General features: G+C 45.5%; 1 protein-coding gene across 1 annotated transcript in view; it reads left to right on the forward strand.

Annotated features, from left to right (window-relative positions):
• The window catches only part of LOC143289514 (FAD-dependent oxidoreductase domain-containing protein 1-like), a 22315-nt gene extending 12010 nt beyond the window's left edge, over nucleotides 1-10305 (forward strand). Inside the window, exons 7-12 of the mRNA XM_076598508.1 lie at nucleotides 713-807; nucleotides 2421-2590; nucleotides 6010-6158; nucleotides 6890-7025; nucleotides 8158-8262; nucleotides 10021-10305. Of these exons, the coding sequence (XP_076454623.1) occupies nucleotides 713-807; nucleotides 2421-2590; nucleotides 6010-6158; nucleotides 6890-7025; nucleotides 8158-8262; nucleotides 10021-10275 (910 nt within the window). The 3' untranslated portion in view covers nucleotides 10276-10305. The remainder of the gene's footprint in view (nucleotides 1-712; nucleotides 808-2420; nucleotides 2591-6009; nucleotides 6159-6889; nucleotides 7026-8157; nucleotides 8263-10020) is intronic.
• Nucleotides 10306-19929: the final 9624 nt, after the last annotated feature.

The following is a 19929-nucleotide window of genomic DNA, read 5'->3' on the forward strand; positions in this document are numbered from 1 at the left end:
GGTTAAAGCGTTGGACTGTCAGTCTGAGGGTCCCGGGTTCGAATCATGGTGACGGCGCCTGGTGGGTGAAGGGTGCCTGAACCCCTTCGTGTGTATATGCAAGCAGAAGATCAAATACGCACGTTAAAGATCCTGTAATCCATGTCAGCGTTCGGTGGGTTATGGAAACAAGAACATACCCAGCATGCACACCCCCGAAAACGGAGTATGGCTGCCTACATTGCGGGGTAAAAACGGTCATACACGTAAAAGCCCACTCGTGTGCATACGAGTGAACGTGGGAGTTGCAGCCCACGAACAAAGAAGAAGAAGAAGATCACATGCACCCAGATTGTCTCACTTGACCAGTCATCAGCATGACATGGTCAGTGTGTAGGAAACATGGGGCCAAGACACAATGTATTTCATCACCATGGTAAGTGTGTGGGGCCAAGACGTGATGTTTTTCATGGCCGTGGTCAGTGTATGGGTGTTTGTGTAGGAAACATGGGGCCAAGACATGATGTTTTTCATGGCTGTGGTCAGTGTGTGGGTGTCTGTGCAGGAAACATGGGGCCAAGACGTGATGTTTTTCATGGCCGTGGTCAGTGTGTGGGGCCAAGAAATGATGTTTTTCATGGCCGTGATCAGTGTGTGGGTGTCTGTGTAGGAAACATGGGGCCAAGACATGATGTTTTTCATGGCCGTGGTCAGTGTGTGGGTGTATGTGCAGCAAACACGGGGCCAAGATTGAACTGCTGAGCAAGGAACAACTGGCCGCAAAGTTCCCCTGGCTCAACACCACTGGCATTGAGGTGGGCTCACACGGTAAGGAGTTGCTGTGGAGTTACACAGATCTGGGAACATGCGCACACATGTGCACGCACGCGCGCACACACACACACACACACACACACACACACACAAATAGAAGCACATGCACACACATGCGCGCGCACACACACACACACAGTACAAAACACACAAAACACAAACACACACACAATGCTCACACATGCACACACACACACACATACACGCACACCCACACACACACACACACACATACATAGAGACACACACACACTCACACACACACACGCACGCACGCATGCACGCACATACGTATGCACGCACGCATGCACACACACACACATGCCCGCACACGCCCACGCACACACACACACACACAGACTCGCACGCTTGCGCACACACACACACATACACACACATACACACACACTACCTCCCCAGCCCACCCACCCCTCTCCCCCTTACCTCCTCATCAAACACAGAGACTCAGTTTTATTTTCACGGAGGTGGCAAGAGCAGGCAGACATATCCACATAAGCTGCACAGCTGCTGTAAAGATATATGCTAATAATAATAATAATAATAATGACACTACTACTACTATTACTACTACTACTACTACTGCCACTACTACTAATGATAGTAATAATAATAATGATTATAATCATCAGAAGAAGAATAATGATGATGATAATATTAATAATAACAATAATGAAAATAATAATAATAAGAAGAAGTAGTCTGAAGAAGAAGAAGAATGATGATAATACTAAGAATGATATTAATAATAGCAATAATGAGAACTTTGGTAGTACTAATGATGATGACATTATGTTGATAATAATGATAATGATAATCATTATTATAACACTACCACTACTTCTACGACAACGGCAACTACTACTTCTACTACTATGGTACTACTAACTATAATGATAACTATGATGACAACAACAACAATGATAGTAATGATAATAATAACAACAGCCATAATGATAAATAATAATAATAATGATGATGATGATAATAATGATAATAATAATAATGATAATGGAAGATCCTCGGCATAAAGTGGCAAGACAGGGTCTCCAACCTCCAGGTCCTAGAGATGAGCGGCCTGCCTAGCATCGAAAGCCTGTTGATCCAGTGCTAGCTACGCTGGACAGGACACGTTGTCCGCATGACAGACAGCAGGATCCCAAAGATGCTTTTGTATGGCCAGCTGAAGGAAGGCCACCGTGAACTTGGAAGACCCTGCAAGCTATTCAAGGACACCTTGAAGACTGATGCCCTTGACCGCGTGAGCGAAGGAAGCAGGGCTCAGCTTCTAGAGACATTTTCCCTTGCAACACCTGTGGGAAGTGCTGCGCATCCAGAATCGGCCTCTTCTCCCATACGAGGACACACACCGACAGATAAGCCTGCCTGCCTACTCATCCGTCAGACCGACGGGATACTCCATCATCAATAATGATAATAAATAATAATGGGATAAATAATAATAATAATAATGATGATGATGATGATGATAATGATAACAACAACAATAATAACAATAAAATAGAAAGGAAAATGAAACACAAGAGGTAAAGTGACCCAGTCAGAGCACCATGTTGCCATTCCAACAGGGACGGAGGGGGAGGGGTGGTTCGATCCCTGGCTGCTGGTGAAGGCTCTGAAGCAGAAGAACCTCAGCCTGGGGGTGAAGTACGTGACAGGGGAGCTGGAGTCCTTCGAGACCTCCACAGGGGATGAGTACGTCACCAACGACCCTCACCAGACTCTGGTCAACGCTCAGGTGTGTGTGTGGGGAGAGAGCGGATTGGGGGTGGGGGGGGAGGGGGGGAAGGGCTGTGAAGTAACTCAGGGGAGTTGCAGGCCTTTGAGACCTCCACATGTCGCCATCGATCCTCACCAGACAATGGTCAACACTCAGGTGTGTGTGGGGAGGGGGTGTGGGGGTGGAGGGGGGGTGTGAAGTATGTGAGACCTTTGAGACCTCCACAGGGGATGAGTACATCGCCATTGACCCTCACCAGACAATGGTCAACGTTCAGGTGTGTGTGTGTGTGTGTGTGAGGGGGACAGGGGAGGGTTGGGGAGGGGGGGTGAAGTATGTGAGACCTTTGAGACCTCCACAGGGGATGAGTACGTCACCAATGACCCTCACCAGACTCAGCGAATTGGGGGTGGGGGGAGGGGGGAAAGGGCTGTGAAGTAACTCAGGGGAGTTGCAGACCTTTGAGACCAGCACACGTCGCCTTCGATCCTCACCAGACAATGGTCAACGCTCAGGTGTGTGTGGGTGTGTGTGTGAGGGGGGGGGGGGGGAGGAGGGTGTGAAGTATGTGAGACCTTTGAGACCTCCACAGGGGATAAGTACGTCGCCAGCGACCCTCACCAGACTCTGGTCAACACTCAGGTGTGTGTGGGGAGGGGAGGTGGGGGTGGAGGGGGTGTGTGAAGTATGTGAGACCTTTGGGACCTCCACAGGGGATGAGTGCGTTGCTAACGACCCTCACCAGACAATGGTCTACGCTCAGGTGTGTGTGTGTGTGTTTGAGGGGGCGAGGGGGGTGTGAAGTATGTGAGACCTTTGAGACCAGCACAGGGGATGGGTATGTCACCAACGACCCCCACCAGACTCTGGTTAACGCTCAGGTGTGCGTGGGTGTGTGTGTGTGAGGGGGGCAGGGGAGGGTTGGGGAGGGGGGATGAAGTATGTGAGACCTTTGAGACCTCCACAGGGGATGAGTACGTCACCAACGACCCTCACCAGACAATGGTCAACGCTCAGGTGTGTGTGTGTGTGTGTGAGGGGGGGGGAGGGGAGAGGTGGGGAGGGGGGGGGGGGTGAAGTATGTGAGACCTTGAGACCAGCACAGGGGATAAGTACGTCACCAGCAACCCTCACCAGACTCTGGTCAACACTCAGGTGTGTGTGGGGAGGGGAGGTGGGGGTGGAGGGGGGGTGTGAAGTATGTGAGACCTTTGGGACCTCCACAGGGGATGAGTACGTCGCCAACGACCCTCACCAGACAATGGTCAACGCTCAGGTGTGTGCGGGGAGGGGTTGTGGGGGTGGAGGGGGGGTGTGAAGTATGTGAGACCTTTGAGACCTCCACAGGGGATGAGTACGTTGCTGACGACCCTCACCAGACAATGGTCAATGCTCAGGTGTGTGTGGGTGTGTGTGTGAGGGGGGCAGGGGAGGGTTGGGGAGGGGGGGTGAAGTATGTGAGTCCTTCGAGACCTCCACAGGGGATGAGTACGTCACCAACGACCCTCACCAGACTCTGGTCAACACTCAGGTGTGTGTGGGGGTGTGTGTGAGGGGGGGAGGGGGGTGTGAAGTATGTGAGACCTTGAGACCAGCACAGGGGATAAGTACGTCGCCAGCGACCCTCACCAGACTCTGGTCAACACTCAGGTGTGTGTGGGGGTGTGTGTGAGGTGGGGGGAGGAGGGTGTGAAGTATGTGAGACCTTTGAGACCTCCACAGGGGATGAGTACATCGCCAACGACCCTCACCAGACTCTGGTCAATACTCAGGTGTGTGTGTGTGTGTGTGTGTGTGTGTGAGAGAGGGGCAGGGGAGGGTTGGGGGGGGGGGCGCGGGGGGTTGAAGTATGTGAGACCTTTGAGACCTCCACAGGGGATGAGTACATCGCCAGACAATGGTCAACCCTCAGGTGTGTGTGTATGGGGGGAGTGAGGGGTGGAGGTGGGGTGAAGTACGTAACAGGGGAGTTACTGGCCTTTGAGACCTCAACAGGGGACAGGTACATCGCTAACGACCCTCACCAGACACTGGTCAACGCTCAGGTGTGTGTGGAGGGCTCAGCCGCCGATATTTTCTCCCCCTCCCACTAGACCTTGAGTGGTGGTCTGGGCGCTAGTCATTCGGATGAGATGATAAACCGAGGTCCCGTGTGCAGCATGCACTTAGCGCATGTAAAAGAACCCATGGTAACAATAGGGTTGTTCCTGGCAAAATTCTGTAGAAAAATCCACTTCGATAGGAAAAACAAAGAAAACTGCATGCAGGAAAAAATACAAAAAAATGGGTGGCGCTGTAGTATAGCGATGCGCCCTCCCTGGGGAGAGCAGCCCAAATTTCACACAGACAAATCTGTTGTGATGAAAAGAAATACAAATACAAATAGAGCCTGGGTTTCCTCACTTTGATCCCATGTGGCAGTCCGCCTGGTCTGGTGAGAGTGGAGAAATTTTCGGATCTTCCAGGTGAACATACGTGCAGACCCACCTTACCTACCAGTGCATGAGCTCCTTTTTTTCGGTTTGCATACACACATACAGCAGATCAAATAATGCTTGTTAAAAGATATTGTAATCCATTTCAGCATTTGAAAACAATATTGCTGCCTATATGGCTGAGTGAAAATGCCCACACATGTGACAGCCCACTTGTACATTATACAAGTGAATGTGGGAGTTGCAGGGTTCAAGCTCAGAAGAAGCATTGCATTGCATTGGATTTCATTGTATTGCTTTGCATTGCATCACATTGAATTGTATTGCATTGCATTGCTTTGTATTGTATTGGATTATAAAGTATGATATTGTATTATATTGCATCATATTATATGAAATTGTATTATATTGCCTTGCATTGTATGATAATGTATTGTATTGCATTGTATTGTTTAATATTATATTACATTGCAGTGTATGAAATTGTATTGCCTTCTATAATATTGTATTGTATTGCATTGTATTGTATAATATTGTATTGTATTGTATGATATTGTATTGTATAATGTTGTATTAGATTGCAGTGTATAATATTGTATTGTATTGCATCACAATATATAGTATTGTATTGTATTTTATTGTATTACATTGCAGTGCATGATATTGTATTGTATTACATTGCAGTGTGTAATATTGTATTTTATTGCTTTGGATTGTATTGTATGATATTGTATTGCATAATATTGTATTGTATTGTATGATATTGCATTGTATTACACTGCAGTGTATAATGTTGTATTGTGTTACATTGCAGTGTATAATATTGTATTGCATTGTATTGTATGATATTGTGTTGTATAATATTGCATTGCATTGTATTGTATTGTATGATATTGTATTGCATTGCAGTGTTTTGTATGATATTGTATTGTATTGCATTGCAGTGTGCGATATTGTATTGTATTGCCCTGTACTACACTGCACTGAACCCCTGTGCTGCAGATCAGTACCCGTGACGGCAGGACGCACGGCTGTAAGTTTGCGGTGGTGGTGAACTGTGCGGGGCCCTGGGCGGGCGAGGTGGCACGCAAGGCGGGCATCGGGGCCTCCCGCAAGTTCGAACTCATCTCACCCCTGCCCGTTGAGCCCCGGTAAGGAGCTGAATGGGGGGGGCGTAGGTGTGTCACACTGGTGGGTGTGGGTGTGTCATACTGGTGGGTGTGGGTGTGTCATGCTGGTGGGTGTGGTGTGGGTGTGTCATGCTGGTTGATGTGCGTGTGTCATGCTGGTTGATGTGCGTGTGGGTGTGTCAGGCTGGTTGGTGTGGGTGTGTCAGGCTGGTTGGTGTGGGTGTGTGGCATTGGTTTGTTGACGTGTTGGCATTTCATAAAGTGCTGTGTTGATGTTTAAGAAAATGGTGTGTTGACATTTCAGAAAGAGAAGTTGCATTAACGTTTCAGAAAGAATTGTTGCCTTGATGTTTCAGAAAGAGGTATGGTGTTGACATTTCAGAAAGAGGTATATGGTGTTGATGGTATGTGGTGTTGATGTTTGTCAGAAAGAGGTATGTGGTGTTGATGGTATGTGGTGTTGATGGTCCAGAAAGAGGTGTATGGTGTTGATGGTATGTGGTGTTGATGTTTCAGAAAGAATTATGTGGTGTTGATGTTTCAGAAAGAGAGGTATATGGTGTTGATGTTTCAGAAAGAGGTATGTGGTGTTGACGGTATGTGGTGTTGAGGTTTCAGAAAGAGTTATGTGGTGTTGAGGTTTCAGAAAGAGGCGTATGGTGTTGATGGTATGTGGTGTTGATGGTATGTGGTGTTGATGGTATGTGGTGTTGAGGTTTTTCAGAAAGAGGTATGTGGTGTTGATGTTTCAGAAAGAGGTACGTGTACGTGGTGCACTGCCCCACGGGCCCCACCCTGGACTGCCCCCTGCTGGTGGACCCCTCCGGTGTGTACTTCCGCAGAGAGGGCTTCGGGGGGCACTACCTGTGTGGCAGCTCTCCCCCCAAGGTGAGGCCTTTGTGTGTGTGTGTGTGTGTGGGGGGGGGTGAGGGGGGAGGGAGAGGGGGTGTGCCATGGGGGGCACTACCTTTGTGGCAGCTCTACCGCCAAGGTGAGGCCTTTGTGAGTGTGTGTGTGTGTGTTTGGGGGGGGGGGGTGAGGGGGGAGGGAGAGGGGGTGTGCCATGGGGGGCACTACCTTTGTGGCAGCTCTCCTGCCAAGGTGAGGCCTTTGTGGGGGTGTGTGTGTGTGTGTGGGGGGGGGGGGGGGGTGAGGGGGGGGAGGGAGAGGGAGTGTGCCATGGGGGGCACTACCTTTGTGGCAGCTCTACCGCCAAGGTGAGGCCTTTGTGAGTGTGTGTGTGTGTGTGGGGGGGGGGGGGGGGGGTGAGGGGGGGAGGGAGAGGGGGTGTGCCATGGGGGGCACTACCTTTGTGGCAGCTCTACCGCCAAGGTGAGGCCTTTGTGAGTGTGTGTGTGTGTGTGTGGGGGGGGGGGACGAGGTAGGGGGGGTGCTGCTGTGGGGGGCACTACCTGTGTGGTAGCTCTCCCCCAAGGTGAGGCCTTTGTGGGTGTGTGTGTGTGTGTGTGTGTGGGGGGGGGGGGTTATGCAATGGGTCACTACCTGTGTGGCAGATCTCCTGCCAAGGTGTGGCCTTTGTGGATGTGGGTGTGTGTGGGTGTGTGTGTGTGTGTGTGGGGTGGGGATGCTATGGGGGGCACTACCTGTGTGGCAGCTCTTCCCCCAAGGTGAGTTCTTTGTGGGGGTGTGTATGTTTGTGTGTGTGTGTGTATATTGTGTGTGTGTTTGTGTGCATGTTTTGCCATTTTTGTAAAGTGTCTAGATCGCTGTTAAGATAATAGGTGCTTGATAAAATCTCCTTCTTCTCCTTCTTCTTCTTATTCTTCTTGTTCTGCTTGTTCTTGTTCTTCTCATTCTTCTCCTTGTTGTTGTTTTTCTTCTTCTGTTTCTTCTTCTTTTTTGTTGTTGTTGATGTTGCTGTTATTGTTGTTATTCTTCTTGTTCTTCTTCTTCTCATTCTTCTTCTTCTACTTCTTCTTTTTCTTCTTCTTCTGCTTCTGCTTTTTCTTCTTCTTTTTCTGATTATTATTATCATGATGATTTGTTTGTGTCTTGTCAGGACAAGGAGCCCAGCACTGACAACCTCAACGTGGACTATGATTTTTTCCATGATCAGATCTGGCCTGCACTGGCCAAGCGTGTTCCGGCTTTCGAGGCTTTGAAGGTGAGTGTGCTGCTCTCTGAGACTTCCGGTAGTTCAGGAGCACACTTTTCTTCTTCTTCTGTCTTGCTGTGTAACTACTTCTTTTCTTCGTTTGTAGGCTGCGACTCCCACGTTCACTCGTATGTACACAAGTGGACTTTTACACGTTTGACCATTTTTACCTCACCATGTAGGCAACCATACTATGTCCTCGGGGGTGATGTGTAACGATCCTCTTCATCTTACTTACTGTCCATCGTGTGTGCCTCTGGCATGTAGGGCAGCAGTGAAGAACCTTCAGGCCAGTATCTGTATGGTACCCCAGGTGTGTTTCAGGGTCTCGAGTTCTTTGACTGTTCTGCGCCAGGTGTTCTTTGGCCTTCCTCTCTTGTGTCTACCCTCCAGTGTCCAGTGAACGGCTGTCCGGGTGATGTGACCTTGCTGTCTTTGCATGTTGTGTCCGATCAAAATGACACGTGACAATGGTGGTCACATGGTCATTCAGTCTGTGCAGACTGGACCCTGTTCAGAGGGACAACAGCAGTTCCATGAGACACAGGATCAGACTTCTGCTGGCTCTTCCGTCTTCCTGTTGCCTGCTGGCCATGGACCCTCACCGGGGATTGGGAAAGGAGGATTCAAGCTGTGGGAACGAGGTGGTGTCGCTGGAAGCTGAACTTCAATGACGCTGACGCTACCACTATTGAACAAGTGTGCCAAAACATCAAGCAGTACACTGGATCACATGCAGATCTGCTGACATCTGTTAAAAAAAGAAAACTATGCTGGTATGGCCATGTGACAAGATCCAAATGCCTTGCAAAAATAATCCTTCAAAGAACTGTTGAGGGAGGAAGACGAAGGAGAAGACGGAAAAAAAAAACGATGGACGGACAACATTGCAGAATGGACAGGAAAACCGTGTGCAGAAACCCAGGTGTTGGCACACACACACACACACACACACACACACACACACACGTGCGCACACAAACAGACCTGGAGGAATTTGGTGAACAGTTGTTCTGTGCAGCGCCCCAGTGACTTCACAGAGTTGAGAAAGAAGAAGAAGAGGATCAAAGTCATTGCAGTGGTAGATGATGTGCCAATTATCACACAAGTTTGCTTTGGAAATGTAGTGATGCGCTGTCCCTGGGGAGAGCAGCCTGAATTTCACCAGGAAAAATCTGTTGTGACAGAGTAATACAATAGAATACAATACAATGCAGTGCGATACAATACTGTAGAATACAATAGAATTTACAATAGAGTTTTAGTTTTTACAAGGAGGCATCATTGCGTTCACCACATCTGTTAGGCAGATGCCTGACATCAGCATAACCCAACACGCTTAGTCGAGGCCTCGAGTGCATGCTTATATATTTGTGTACATATGTGGATATGTGTAAATGATGAACATATGTTATGTTTCAGTGCCCCCAGGGGGCACACGAAATAAACTCTTTTTCCTTGCCTTGCTTACATATCAGAGCGGATTTCTTTTTACATAATTTTTGCCAGAGGACAACACTCTCATTGCCTTGGGTTCTTTTTCAGTTGCCGAAGCGCGTGCTGCACTTGGGATCTTAGTTTATCGTTTCATCCGAAAGGCTAGACGCTCAGTTTGATTTTCTATTCATGCTTGGGAGAAAGGGCGAGAGCGGGATCGAACCCACACCCTCACAGAATATAACAGAATATAATTCAATACAGTTCTTTTTAAAAAAAAAAAAAAACAATTCAAATTTCTGTCTGTCTGTGTGTGTCTGTGTCTGGCAGGTGAAAAGCGCCTGGGCGGGTTACTACGACTTCAACGTGGTGGACCAGAACCTGATCATCGGCAACCACCCCTACCACCGCAACTTCTTCTTCGCCAACGGGCTCAGCGGGCACGGCCTGCAGCACTCGGTGGCCGTGGGCCGCGCTGTCATGGAGCTGATTGTGGACGGGGAGTTTCGAACCATCGACCTCTCGCGCTTCTCCTTCAACCGCTTCTTCACAGAGGAGCTCTTGGAGGAGGAGGGCATTGTGTGATTTGGGGAAGCGAGTGGGGAGGGTATGGTGTGATTTTGGGGAGGGTGGGGAGTGGGGAGGGTATCGTGATTTGGGGAAGGGTGTGGGGAGGGCATTGTGTGTCTTGGGGGGAGGGAGAGGGGTGGGCATCGTGTGATTTTGGGGAGGAAGGAGGGAGGGAAGGGGCGGTGGTGATTCACCGTGCGGCATGATACATCTTTGCAGTGTGACCTGTGAGGGCTGTAGAAGGCACTGGTGGTCCATTGTTGGGCTGACTTGTCCAGACTGTAAAGGTGGATCCACCATCATTAGGACTGTAAAGGTCAATCCACCATTATTAGGACTGTAAAGGTGGATCTACCATTATTAGGACTGTAAAGGTCGATCCACCATTATTAGGACTGTAAAGGTCAATCCACCATTATTAGGACTGTAAAGGTGGATCTACCATTATTAGGACTGTAAAGGTCGATCCACCATTATTATGACTGTAAAGGTCAATCCACCATTATTATGACTGTAAAGGTCGATCCACCATCATTAGGACTGTAAAGGTTGATCCACCATTATTAGGACTGTAAAGGTGGATCCACCATTATTATGACTGTAAAAGTGGATGTACCATCATTAGGACTGTAAAGGTGGATCCACCATTATTAGGACTGTAAAGGTGGATGTACCATCATTAGGACTGTAAAGGTGGATCCACCATTATTAGGACTGTAAAGGTGGATCCACCATTATTATGACTGTAAAGGTGGATGTACCATCATTAGGACTGTAAAGGTGGATCCACCATTATTAGGACTGTAAAGGTGGATGTACCATCATTAGGACTGTAAAGGTGGATCCACCATTATTAGGACTGTAAAGGTGGATCCATCATTATTAGGACTGTAAAGGTCGATCCACCATTATTATGACTGTAAAGGTCAATCCACCATCATTAGGACTGTAAAGGTCGATCCACCATTATTATGACTGTAAAGGTCAATCCACCATTATTATGACTGTAAAGGTGGATCTACCATTATTAGGACTGTAAAGGTCAATCCACCATTATTATGACTGTAAAGGTGGATACACCATTATTATGACTGTAAAGGTCAATCCACCATTATTATGACTGTAAAGGTGGATCCACCATTATTATGACTGTAAAGGTCAATCCACCATTATTAGGACTGTAAAGGTGGATCCACCATCATTAGGACTGTAAAGGTGGATACACCATTATTATGACTGTAAAGGTGGATCTACCATCATTAGGACTGCAAAGGTCAATCCACCATTATTATGACTGTAAAGGTGGATCCACCATCATTAGGACTGTAAAGGTCAATCCACCATCATAAGGACTGTAAAGGTGGATCCACCATCATTAGTACTGTAAAGGTGGATCCACCATCATTAGGACTGTAAAGGTGGATCTACCATTATTAGGACTGTAAAGGTCGATCCACCATCATTAGGACTGTAAAGGTCGATCCACCATCATTAGGACTGTAAAGGTCGATCCACCATTATTAGGACTGTAAAGGTCGATCCACCATCATTAGGACTGTAAAGGTCAGTCCACCATTATTAGGACTGTAAAGGTGGATCTACCATTATTGGGACTGTAAAGGTGGATCCACCATTATTATGACTGTAAAGGTCAATCCACCATTATTAGGACTGTAAAGGTGGATCTACCATTATTAGGACTGTAAAGGTCGATCCACCATCATTAAGACTGTAAAGGTGGATCTACCATTATTATGACTGTAAAGGTCAATCCACCATTATTATGACTGAAAAGGTCGATCCACCGTTATTATGACTGTAAAGGTCAATCCACCATTATTATGACTGTAAAGGTCAATCCACCATTATTAGGACTGTAAAGGTTGATCCACCATTATTAGGACTGTAAAGGTGGATCTACCATTATTAGGACTGTAAAGGTGGATCCACCATTATTAGGACTGTAAAGGTGGATGTACCATCATTAGGACTGTAAAGGTGGATCCACCATTATTAGGACTGTAAAGGTGTATCCATCATTATTAGGACTGTAAAGGTCGATCCACCATTATTATGACTGTAAAGGTCAATCCACCATCATTAGGACTGTAAAGGTGGATCTACCATTTTTATGACTGTAAAGGTGGATCCACCATCATTAAGACTGTAAAGGTGGATCTACCGTTATTATGACTGTAAAGGTCAATCCACCATCATTAGGACTGTAAAGGTCGATCCACCATCATAAGGACTGTAAAGGTTGATGCACCATTATTAGGACTGTAAAAGTCGATCCACCATTATTAGGACTGTAAAGGTTGATGCACCATTATTATGACTGTAAAGGTCGATCCACTGTCATGACTGTAAAGCTGATCCACCATTATTAGGACTGTAAAGGTTGATGCACCATTATTATGACTGTAAAGGTCGATCCACTGTCATTATGACTGTAAAGGTTGATCCATCATTATTATGACTGTAAAGGTGGATCCACCATTATTATGACTGTAAAGGTCGATCCACTGTCATTAGGACTGTATAGGCTGATCCACCGTCATTAGAACTGTAAAGGTGGATCCATTGTCATTAGAACTGTAAAGATGGATCCCACTGTGATAAGGACTGTAAAGGCTGTGATCAGACTGACTCAGTGTGACTGTAATGTGGTGAGGGACTGTTATGACTCAGTGGGACTGTAAAGGCAGTGGTTGACTTATAATGACCCATCAGGACTGTGAAGGTGGTGACCAACTGTCATTATGGCTCATTCAGACTGTAAAGGTGGTGATCCATTACCTGACTCATTAGGACTGTAAAGAGGTTGCTTCATTACCTGACCCACTCTCTCTCTCTCTCCCACGCACACATACACTCACACATGTATGTACACATAAACACTCACACACACACACACACACACACACACACACACACACACACACACACAAATGCACACACTCACACACACACAAAGACACATTCTCACAAATGTACACACCTACTTCGAGGCTCGCACAATTTTGTTTTTTCAAATGACTTCTCATTGATATGGTATATTATTACACATATTTCAGAACTAACATAACTTCATAATATAACCAGACTTGGACATAATGTGCAGAATGATATACCAGGACAAGCATATGTTAATGAAAACATAAAGAAACCGAATTACAAGGGATGTTCATTACAGATTTCCCCTGACCCATTTCGCATGGACTGAGAGGAATGAAACACTGCACATTTATCAGTCTTTCTCTGCAGTGGTACCACCAAGGGTGACACACTTCTCCCATCGCTTTATGCAGCCGTTAAGACCTTGGCTGTACAAGTATGCACGCTTGTGCCAGAAGCCACAGCTTGACCTCGGAAATATGCATTTCATCGACTGGGATTAGCTTGCCCATCAAAAATGACTTCATGGTGGGAAAGAGGTGAAAGTCACATGGTGCAAGATCAGGAGAGTAAGGGGGGCTAGGGGGAGGGGCGGGGAGAGGGGATAGTGATTTCATAGCCGCAGGACCATGCTTCCATCTGGGCAACATGCACAAGTTGGGTCTCGCAGGAGGCGGACACCTTTGGTCGGCATGCCCCACCTATCGGTTTAGATGGCCTCCCGCACTTTCTGCAGCAGTGAAGTGTGGTATCTCCCAGTAATTGTGGTACCCGCTGCTAGGAAATCCATTATCACTACTCCGTGCTGGTCCCAGAAAACTGTGAGCATGACCTTGCCCGCCGAGGGTTGGACACGTGCCTTCTTCAGAGGTGGTGAGTCAGAATACTATTGCTTCGATTGGGTTTTAGTCTCTGGATAATAGTGATGGACCCATGTTTCATTCCCCATGATTAGTCTGTCGAAGACGTCCTCCTGATTTTCTTTGCGCATGACCAACAGATCCTGGGAGCACGTGACTCTTTCCCGCTTCTGGAAAGGTGTGAGCAGCTGGGCAATCCATCATGTAGACAACTTCCACATGTGCAAATGGTCATGGAAGAATTTTTTCCACAGACCCCACACTAATCTTGACATCTTAGGGTAGTTGGCGAATGGTTATGCAGCGATCTTCCAAAATGGCGGCCTCCACTTGCCAGATGGTGTATCTATCAATGGCGGACTGTGATCACCTGGGAATGGGAGTCATTTTCATTGATCACACTTTAGCTGACGATGCCAGAGCTTGATTACGTCATACGATGGGGCATCCTCCCCTTCAGTCTCTTTCTTCTCATCTCCATTGGTGTGTGGCCTCTCCAGTACAGAAACGTGATGACCATTCTGCAATCAACTGGCTCCAATGACCTTACTCCACTATAGCACCTGTAAATGAGAAACTTATGAGTTCAGAAATGTAAATATCACGTGAACTATAATGATATATATAATTATATATGTGCAATTTCAGCCTCCTACAGTAACCGGAAGTAAGTCAGGGGAAATCTTTATGAACATCCATCATACTGTACTAAATAACTGGATCATGTTATGTACTAAGATGGATGAGTAATGTGTTGTACCATATTCATTTTTGGTCACGAGATTAGTGATAGGAGGGAAATAATTAGTCAGTTTGTATAGTTCACTGCCTTTTAAGCAGCAACCCACTCTGCATAAATTTCACCCTGAAGTTTGGGGTGGATGTTTACTGGGTACTTAACCCTCTTTGGGGAACACATTCCCCTAGTTTTGCCATACAGCGCTGGCTACTGAAAGAAGACACTGCGCCATTGGTAACGTCATGTCCTTGCTTGTTTTTCAGTGACACATCGAAAGCACCGATTCTGGAAGTGTGTCACAAATCCCTGTGGTCACGAATATTGATAAACAAAGCGTCGAATGTTGCATTGTGGGATAGCGACTCGCCGGAAGCAAAGCCGAACAGCGCCGGAAGTGGCCCGAATTGAGTCCGAAGCGCGCTTGCTCTCTTCCGAAACTACGCCCGAAGCGTGTACTCGGCTTTTTGTAGTAACGTTCTTCCATATGAGGAAATTGTCGGTCAATCACTGGGTGTTTTCAAAGGCGGGAATTGCATATATGGTAATGTAGGACAATCTTACGTGATGTTCTTCGTGTAAACGATGCTTTTGACCTCTCCGTCGATGTGTCATAATTTTATGTCTGGTTTCGTGTACCCGTACTGTACGTTGTCAAGGCCAGAAACTTGACGACTTGCGTCGAAATTGAACAAAACAAACACTTCCGTGATTCAGCAAGCAATCTTTATTGGCATTTTTTTCATTGTTAGAGACATTTTTACAGTGGAAAAACTTATGCATCATATGATAGAAGAGATGTTCGAGAATCAAAATCCATCAAAAACCCAAATAATGAAAATTAATCTTGGTCTCTTTTTGCACTGCCATGTTTCCCCTCACTGTAAACTGAATCTCACCAGTGGAATATTTCTCTTGCGCAGGGGAATACTGAGTGCTGTTCTATGATATTTTCTACCGTTTTATAAACCAGTTTGGCATATAGTGTATTGGCATATACATCCACTGATTAGTAAGGATGTGTGACATTTCCAAAATGTATTTTCTTCCATTTTCACTGTTTAGTATTAGATTAATCGTGATTATTGAGTGGTTACTTATATATCCCCAAGTAATAACCGCATCCTTAACATTGGAAAGAAGAGTATCAGAAACTAAGGGGAAAAAATCCAGTCGACTATGCTGAGTGGGGTTGGACTATGCTTAACTTAACCACTAAAGCAGTATTTGGAAAGCTTACGAGTTGCTAGACTGGTCGATGTTTGACTTAACTAGTCATTTTTATCTGTAAATATTACAACAACAACAAAATTGTTAGTGTGTTGTATGTATGTATGTGTGTGTAATTTTTTTTATTGGGTAACATACAGTGCATACAGATGTATATATCTGTGTGTGTGTGTGCGCGCGCGCGCGCCTGTGTGCGTGTGTGTGTGCTTGCATGAAGGTACATATATTTTCCTTTATGCGTCATGTGTTTTATCATATTTGAATTACAGACTGAATGCTTGTACCGTTAATAGGTAATGGTTCAATATGTTAGGGCGACAGTGAAACACATGATGACATGTCTGTTTTTCCCATTTGATTTTGTGCTCCAAGCAGTTCTATGTCACAGTCAGATTGTATTGTTACATTAATCGTTGCAGAGCCCTTCTATTTGTAACCAGATATGTTTAACAAGATTATGAGCTCTGGATATTGGACAGTGATTAATTGCAGTGACTTTCTCTCCTACAAAGACTGAATACTTTGTTACGTTTATACTAAAACTATGCTTTGCATAATTCTTCAGTGAAGTGACAACCCATCTCTGACTGTAATACTCAACAGTGAAGGGGTTAATTGGGGTCAGGTCATCTGCTGTTGTGGAGAGCCAGGTTGTGTGAATAAACTGACGTGAGCTACACTGTGTTGTGCTGTGATTTCTTGCACTGTATGCACGCGTATGTGCACAACAGTATCATGGAACGGAAATAAAGAGAAATGGTTCTATGCCCACACATTTACATGTGTCCTATCAGTTTCAGTTTCAGTTTCAGTAGCTCAAGGAGGCGTCACTGCGTTCGGACAAATCCATATACGCTACACCACATCTGCCAAGTAGATGCCTGACCAGCAGCGTAACCCAACGCGCTTAGTCAGGCCTTGAGGAAAAAAAAAGAAAAAGAAAAAAAAAGGTGAATAAATAATAGATAAGCTTACAAAAATAAATAAATAAATAAAAACTATAATGTAAAAAAAAAATAAAAAAGATAACACAACGGAAATATAAATGGTTCTTAGCCGTAGCATTTACATGTGCCCAACGGAAATGGAGAGAAATGGTTCTCAGCCCCAACATTTACATGTGCCCTATCATACAACGGATATAGAGAGATAAGTTCACTGTACAATTACTAATCACTGTACTATCACTGTAGAAAGTCACTGTACAATCACTAGTCATTGCTGTTCTATCACTGTAGAAAGTCACTGTACAATCACAAATCACTGTTCTATCACTCTACAAAGTCATTGTATAATTGCCAATCACTGTTCTGTCACTTAACAATATCACTGTACAATCACTAATCACTGTTCTATCACTCTACAAAGTCACTGTACAATTACTAATCAGTGTTCTATCACTCTACAAAGTCACTGTATGATCACAAATCACTGTTCTATCACTCTACAAAGTCATTGTGTAATTGCCAATCACTGTTCTATCACTTAATGTCACTGTACAATTACTAATCACTATTCTATCACTTTACAATGCCACTGTACAATTACTAATCACTGTTCTATCACTCTACAATGTCACTGTACAATTGCTAATCACTGTTCTATCACTCCACAATGTCACTGTACAATTACTAATCACTGTTCTATCACTCTACAATGTCACTGTACATATACTAATCACCGTTATATCACTCTACAATGTCACTGTACAATTAATAACCACTGTTCTATCACTCTACAATGTCACTGTACAATTAATAATCACTGTTATATCACTCTGCAAAGCCTCTGTACAATTACTAATCACTATTCTATCACTTTACAATGTCACTGTACAATTGCTAATCAGTGTTCTATCACTCTACAAAGCCACTGTACAATTACTAATCACTGTTCTATCACTCTACAAAGCCACTGTACAATTACTAATCACTATTCTATCACTTTACAATGTCACTGTACAATTACTAATCACTGTTCTATCACTCCACAATGTCACTGTACAATTACTAATCACTGTTCTATCACTCTACAAAGTCACTGTACAATTGATAATCACTGTTCTATCACTCTACAAAGTCACTGTACAATCGCTGTTCTATCCCTCTACAAAGTCACTGTACAATCGCTGTTCTATCACTCTACAAAGTCACTGTACAATTACCAATCATCAGTGTACCTATCATCGAGCAGCACATATGACCATTATTGAAGATCTGCTGACATCAGTAAAGAAAAGAAACACACTCACGCCCCCCCCCCCCCCACGCCCCCGCCCCCTATCTCCACCCCCCTCCACCCCCCACACACAGCCACATACACACACACAGCCACACACACACAGCCACACACACACACACAGAGCCACACACACACACAGAGCCCCCCCCCACACACACACACACACATACGCACACCAGTACTCGGGATTCGAGGCCGTTTCGGCATGGTGTTGTGTCCTTGGGAAAAGCACTTTATTCCGATTTACCTCACTCCACCCGGGTGTGAATGGGTACCTGACTTCGTTCAGTCAGGGTTGACTGATTAAAATCAGGGAAGGGGAGGATATTAATAATAATAATAAGAAGAAGAAGAAGACTGTACATTTATATAGTGCCCTTTATCTCTAAGAGCTCAGGGCGCTTTACATGAAAGAAAAATATTACAAGTTACATAAAGTATTCATGACCACTCTTTCTCAAAAAACCTCTCCCCCCTCCATTCCCCCTCCCCCCCCCCCACCTTCCCCCTCCACCCACTCACACTCTCCCTTTCCCACTCTACATACATCCAAAGTGAGCTGACATGGGTGGTGTTGGAGAACAAGGAAGCAGGGAATGCTTGTAGATAGGTTTTAAAAAGATGAGTTTTTAGTGACGAGCGAAAAGCAGAAATAGAATCAGATGCACGGATATGATGAGGAAGGTTGTTCCAGATGTGAGGAGCAGCAAAGAAGAAAGAACGTTCACCATAGGTTCTTGTATTGACACGAGGAAGTTTCAAAAGGTTCACACTGGGCCCCGCCTTCCAGTGCCGAACCCTGGACACGGTGGATAAGTGGAGTGATGGCCTAGAGGCAACGCGTCCGCCTAGGAAGCGAGAGAATCTGAGCGCGCTGGTTCGAATCACGGCTCAGCCGCCGATATTTTCTCCCCCTCCACTAGATCTTGAGTGGTGGTCTGGACGCTAGTCATTCGGATGAGACGATAAACCGAGGTCCCGTGTGCAGCATGCACTTAGCGCACGTAAAAGAACCCACGGCAACAAAAGGGTTGTCCCTGGCAAAATCCACTTCGATAGGACTGAAAAACAAACAAAACTGCACGCAGGAAAAAATACAAAAAAAATGGGTGGCGCTGTAGTATAGCGACGCGCTCTCCCTGGAGAGAGCAGCCCGAAACTTCTAACCTCTTCATTCCCAAATAATGTGTTTTGTGTGTGTTTGATCATAACGATGTGATATATGGAGATTGAAACAAATCAGAAATAGAACCCTGCGTGCAAGGATAGACAAAAAGGAGAAAAAATTAAAAGAAGCAAGTGAATAGGGTTTGTCTTTTGTACCGTTCAGGAAATCCAGGTTGTCTGTGTTATACGATTTTTGGAAATCCACGTCGTCTCTGTTATATGATTTCAGGAAATCCACGCTGTCTGTTATACGATTTCAGGAAATCCACGCTGTCTGTGTTATACGATTTCAGGAAATCCACGCTGTCTGTGTTATACGATTTCAGGAAATCCACGTTGTCTCTGTTATACGATTTCAGGAAATCCACGCTGTTTCTGTTATACGATTTCTCTGGAAATCCACGCTGTCTCTGTTATGCGATTTCTGGAAATCCATGTCGTCTCTGTTATACGATTTTAGGAAATCCAGGTTGTCTCTTTTATACGATTTCAGGAAATCCATGAATATACTGATATCTTTCTCACTTCACGCAGTGA

The sequence above is a fragment of the Babylonia areolata genome, chromosome 14 (assembly GCF_041734735.1).
Source record: "Babylonia areolata isolate BAREFJ2019XMU chromosome 14, ASM4173473v1, whole genome shotgun sequence".
NCBI classification, from domain to species: Eukaryota; Metazoa; Mollusca; class Gastropoda; order Neogastropoda; family Buccinidae; genus Babylonia; species Babylonia areolata.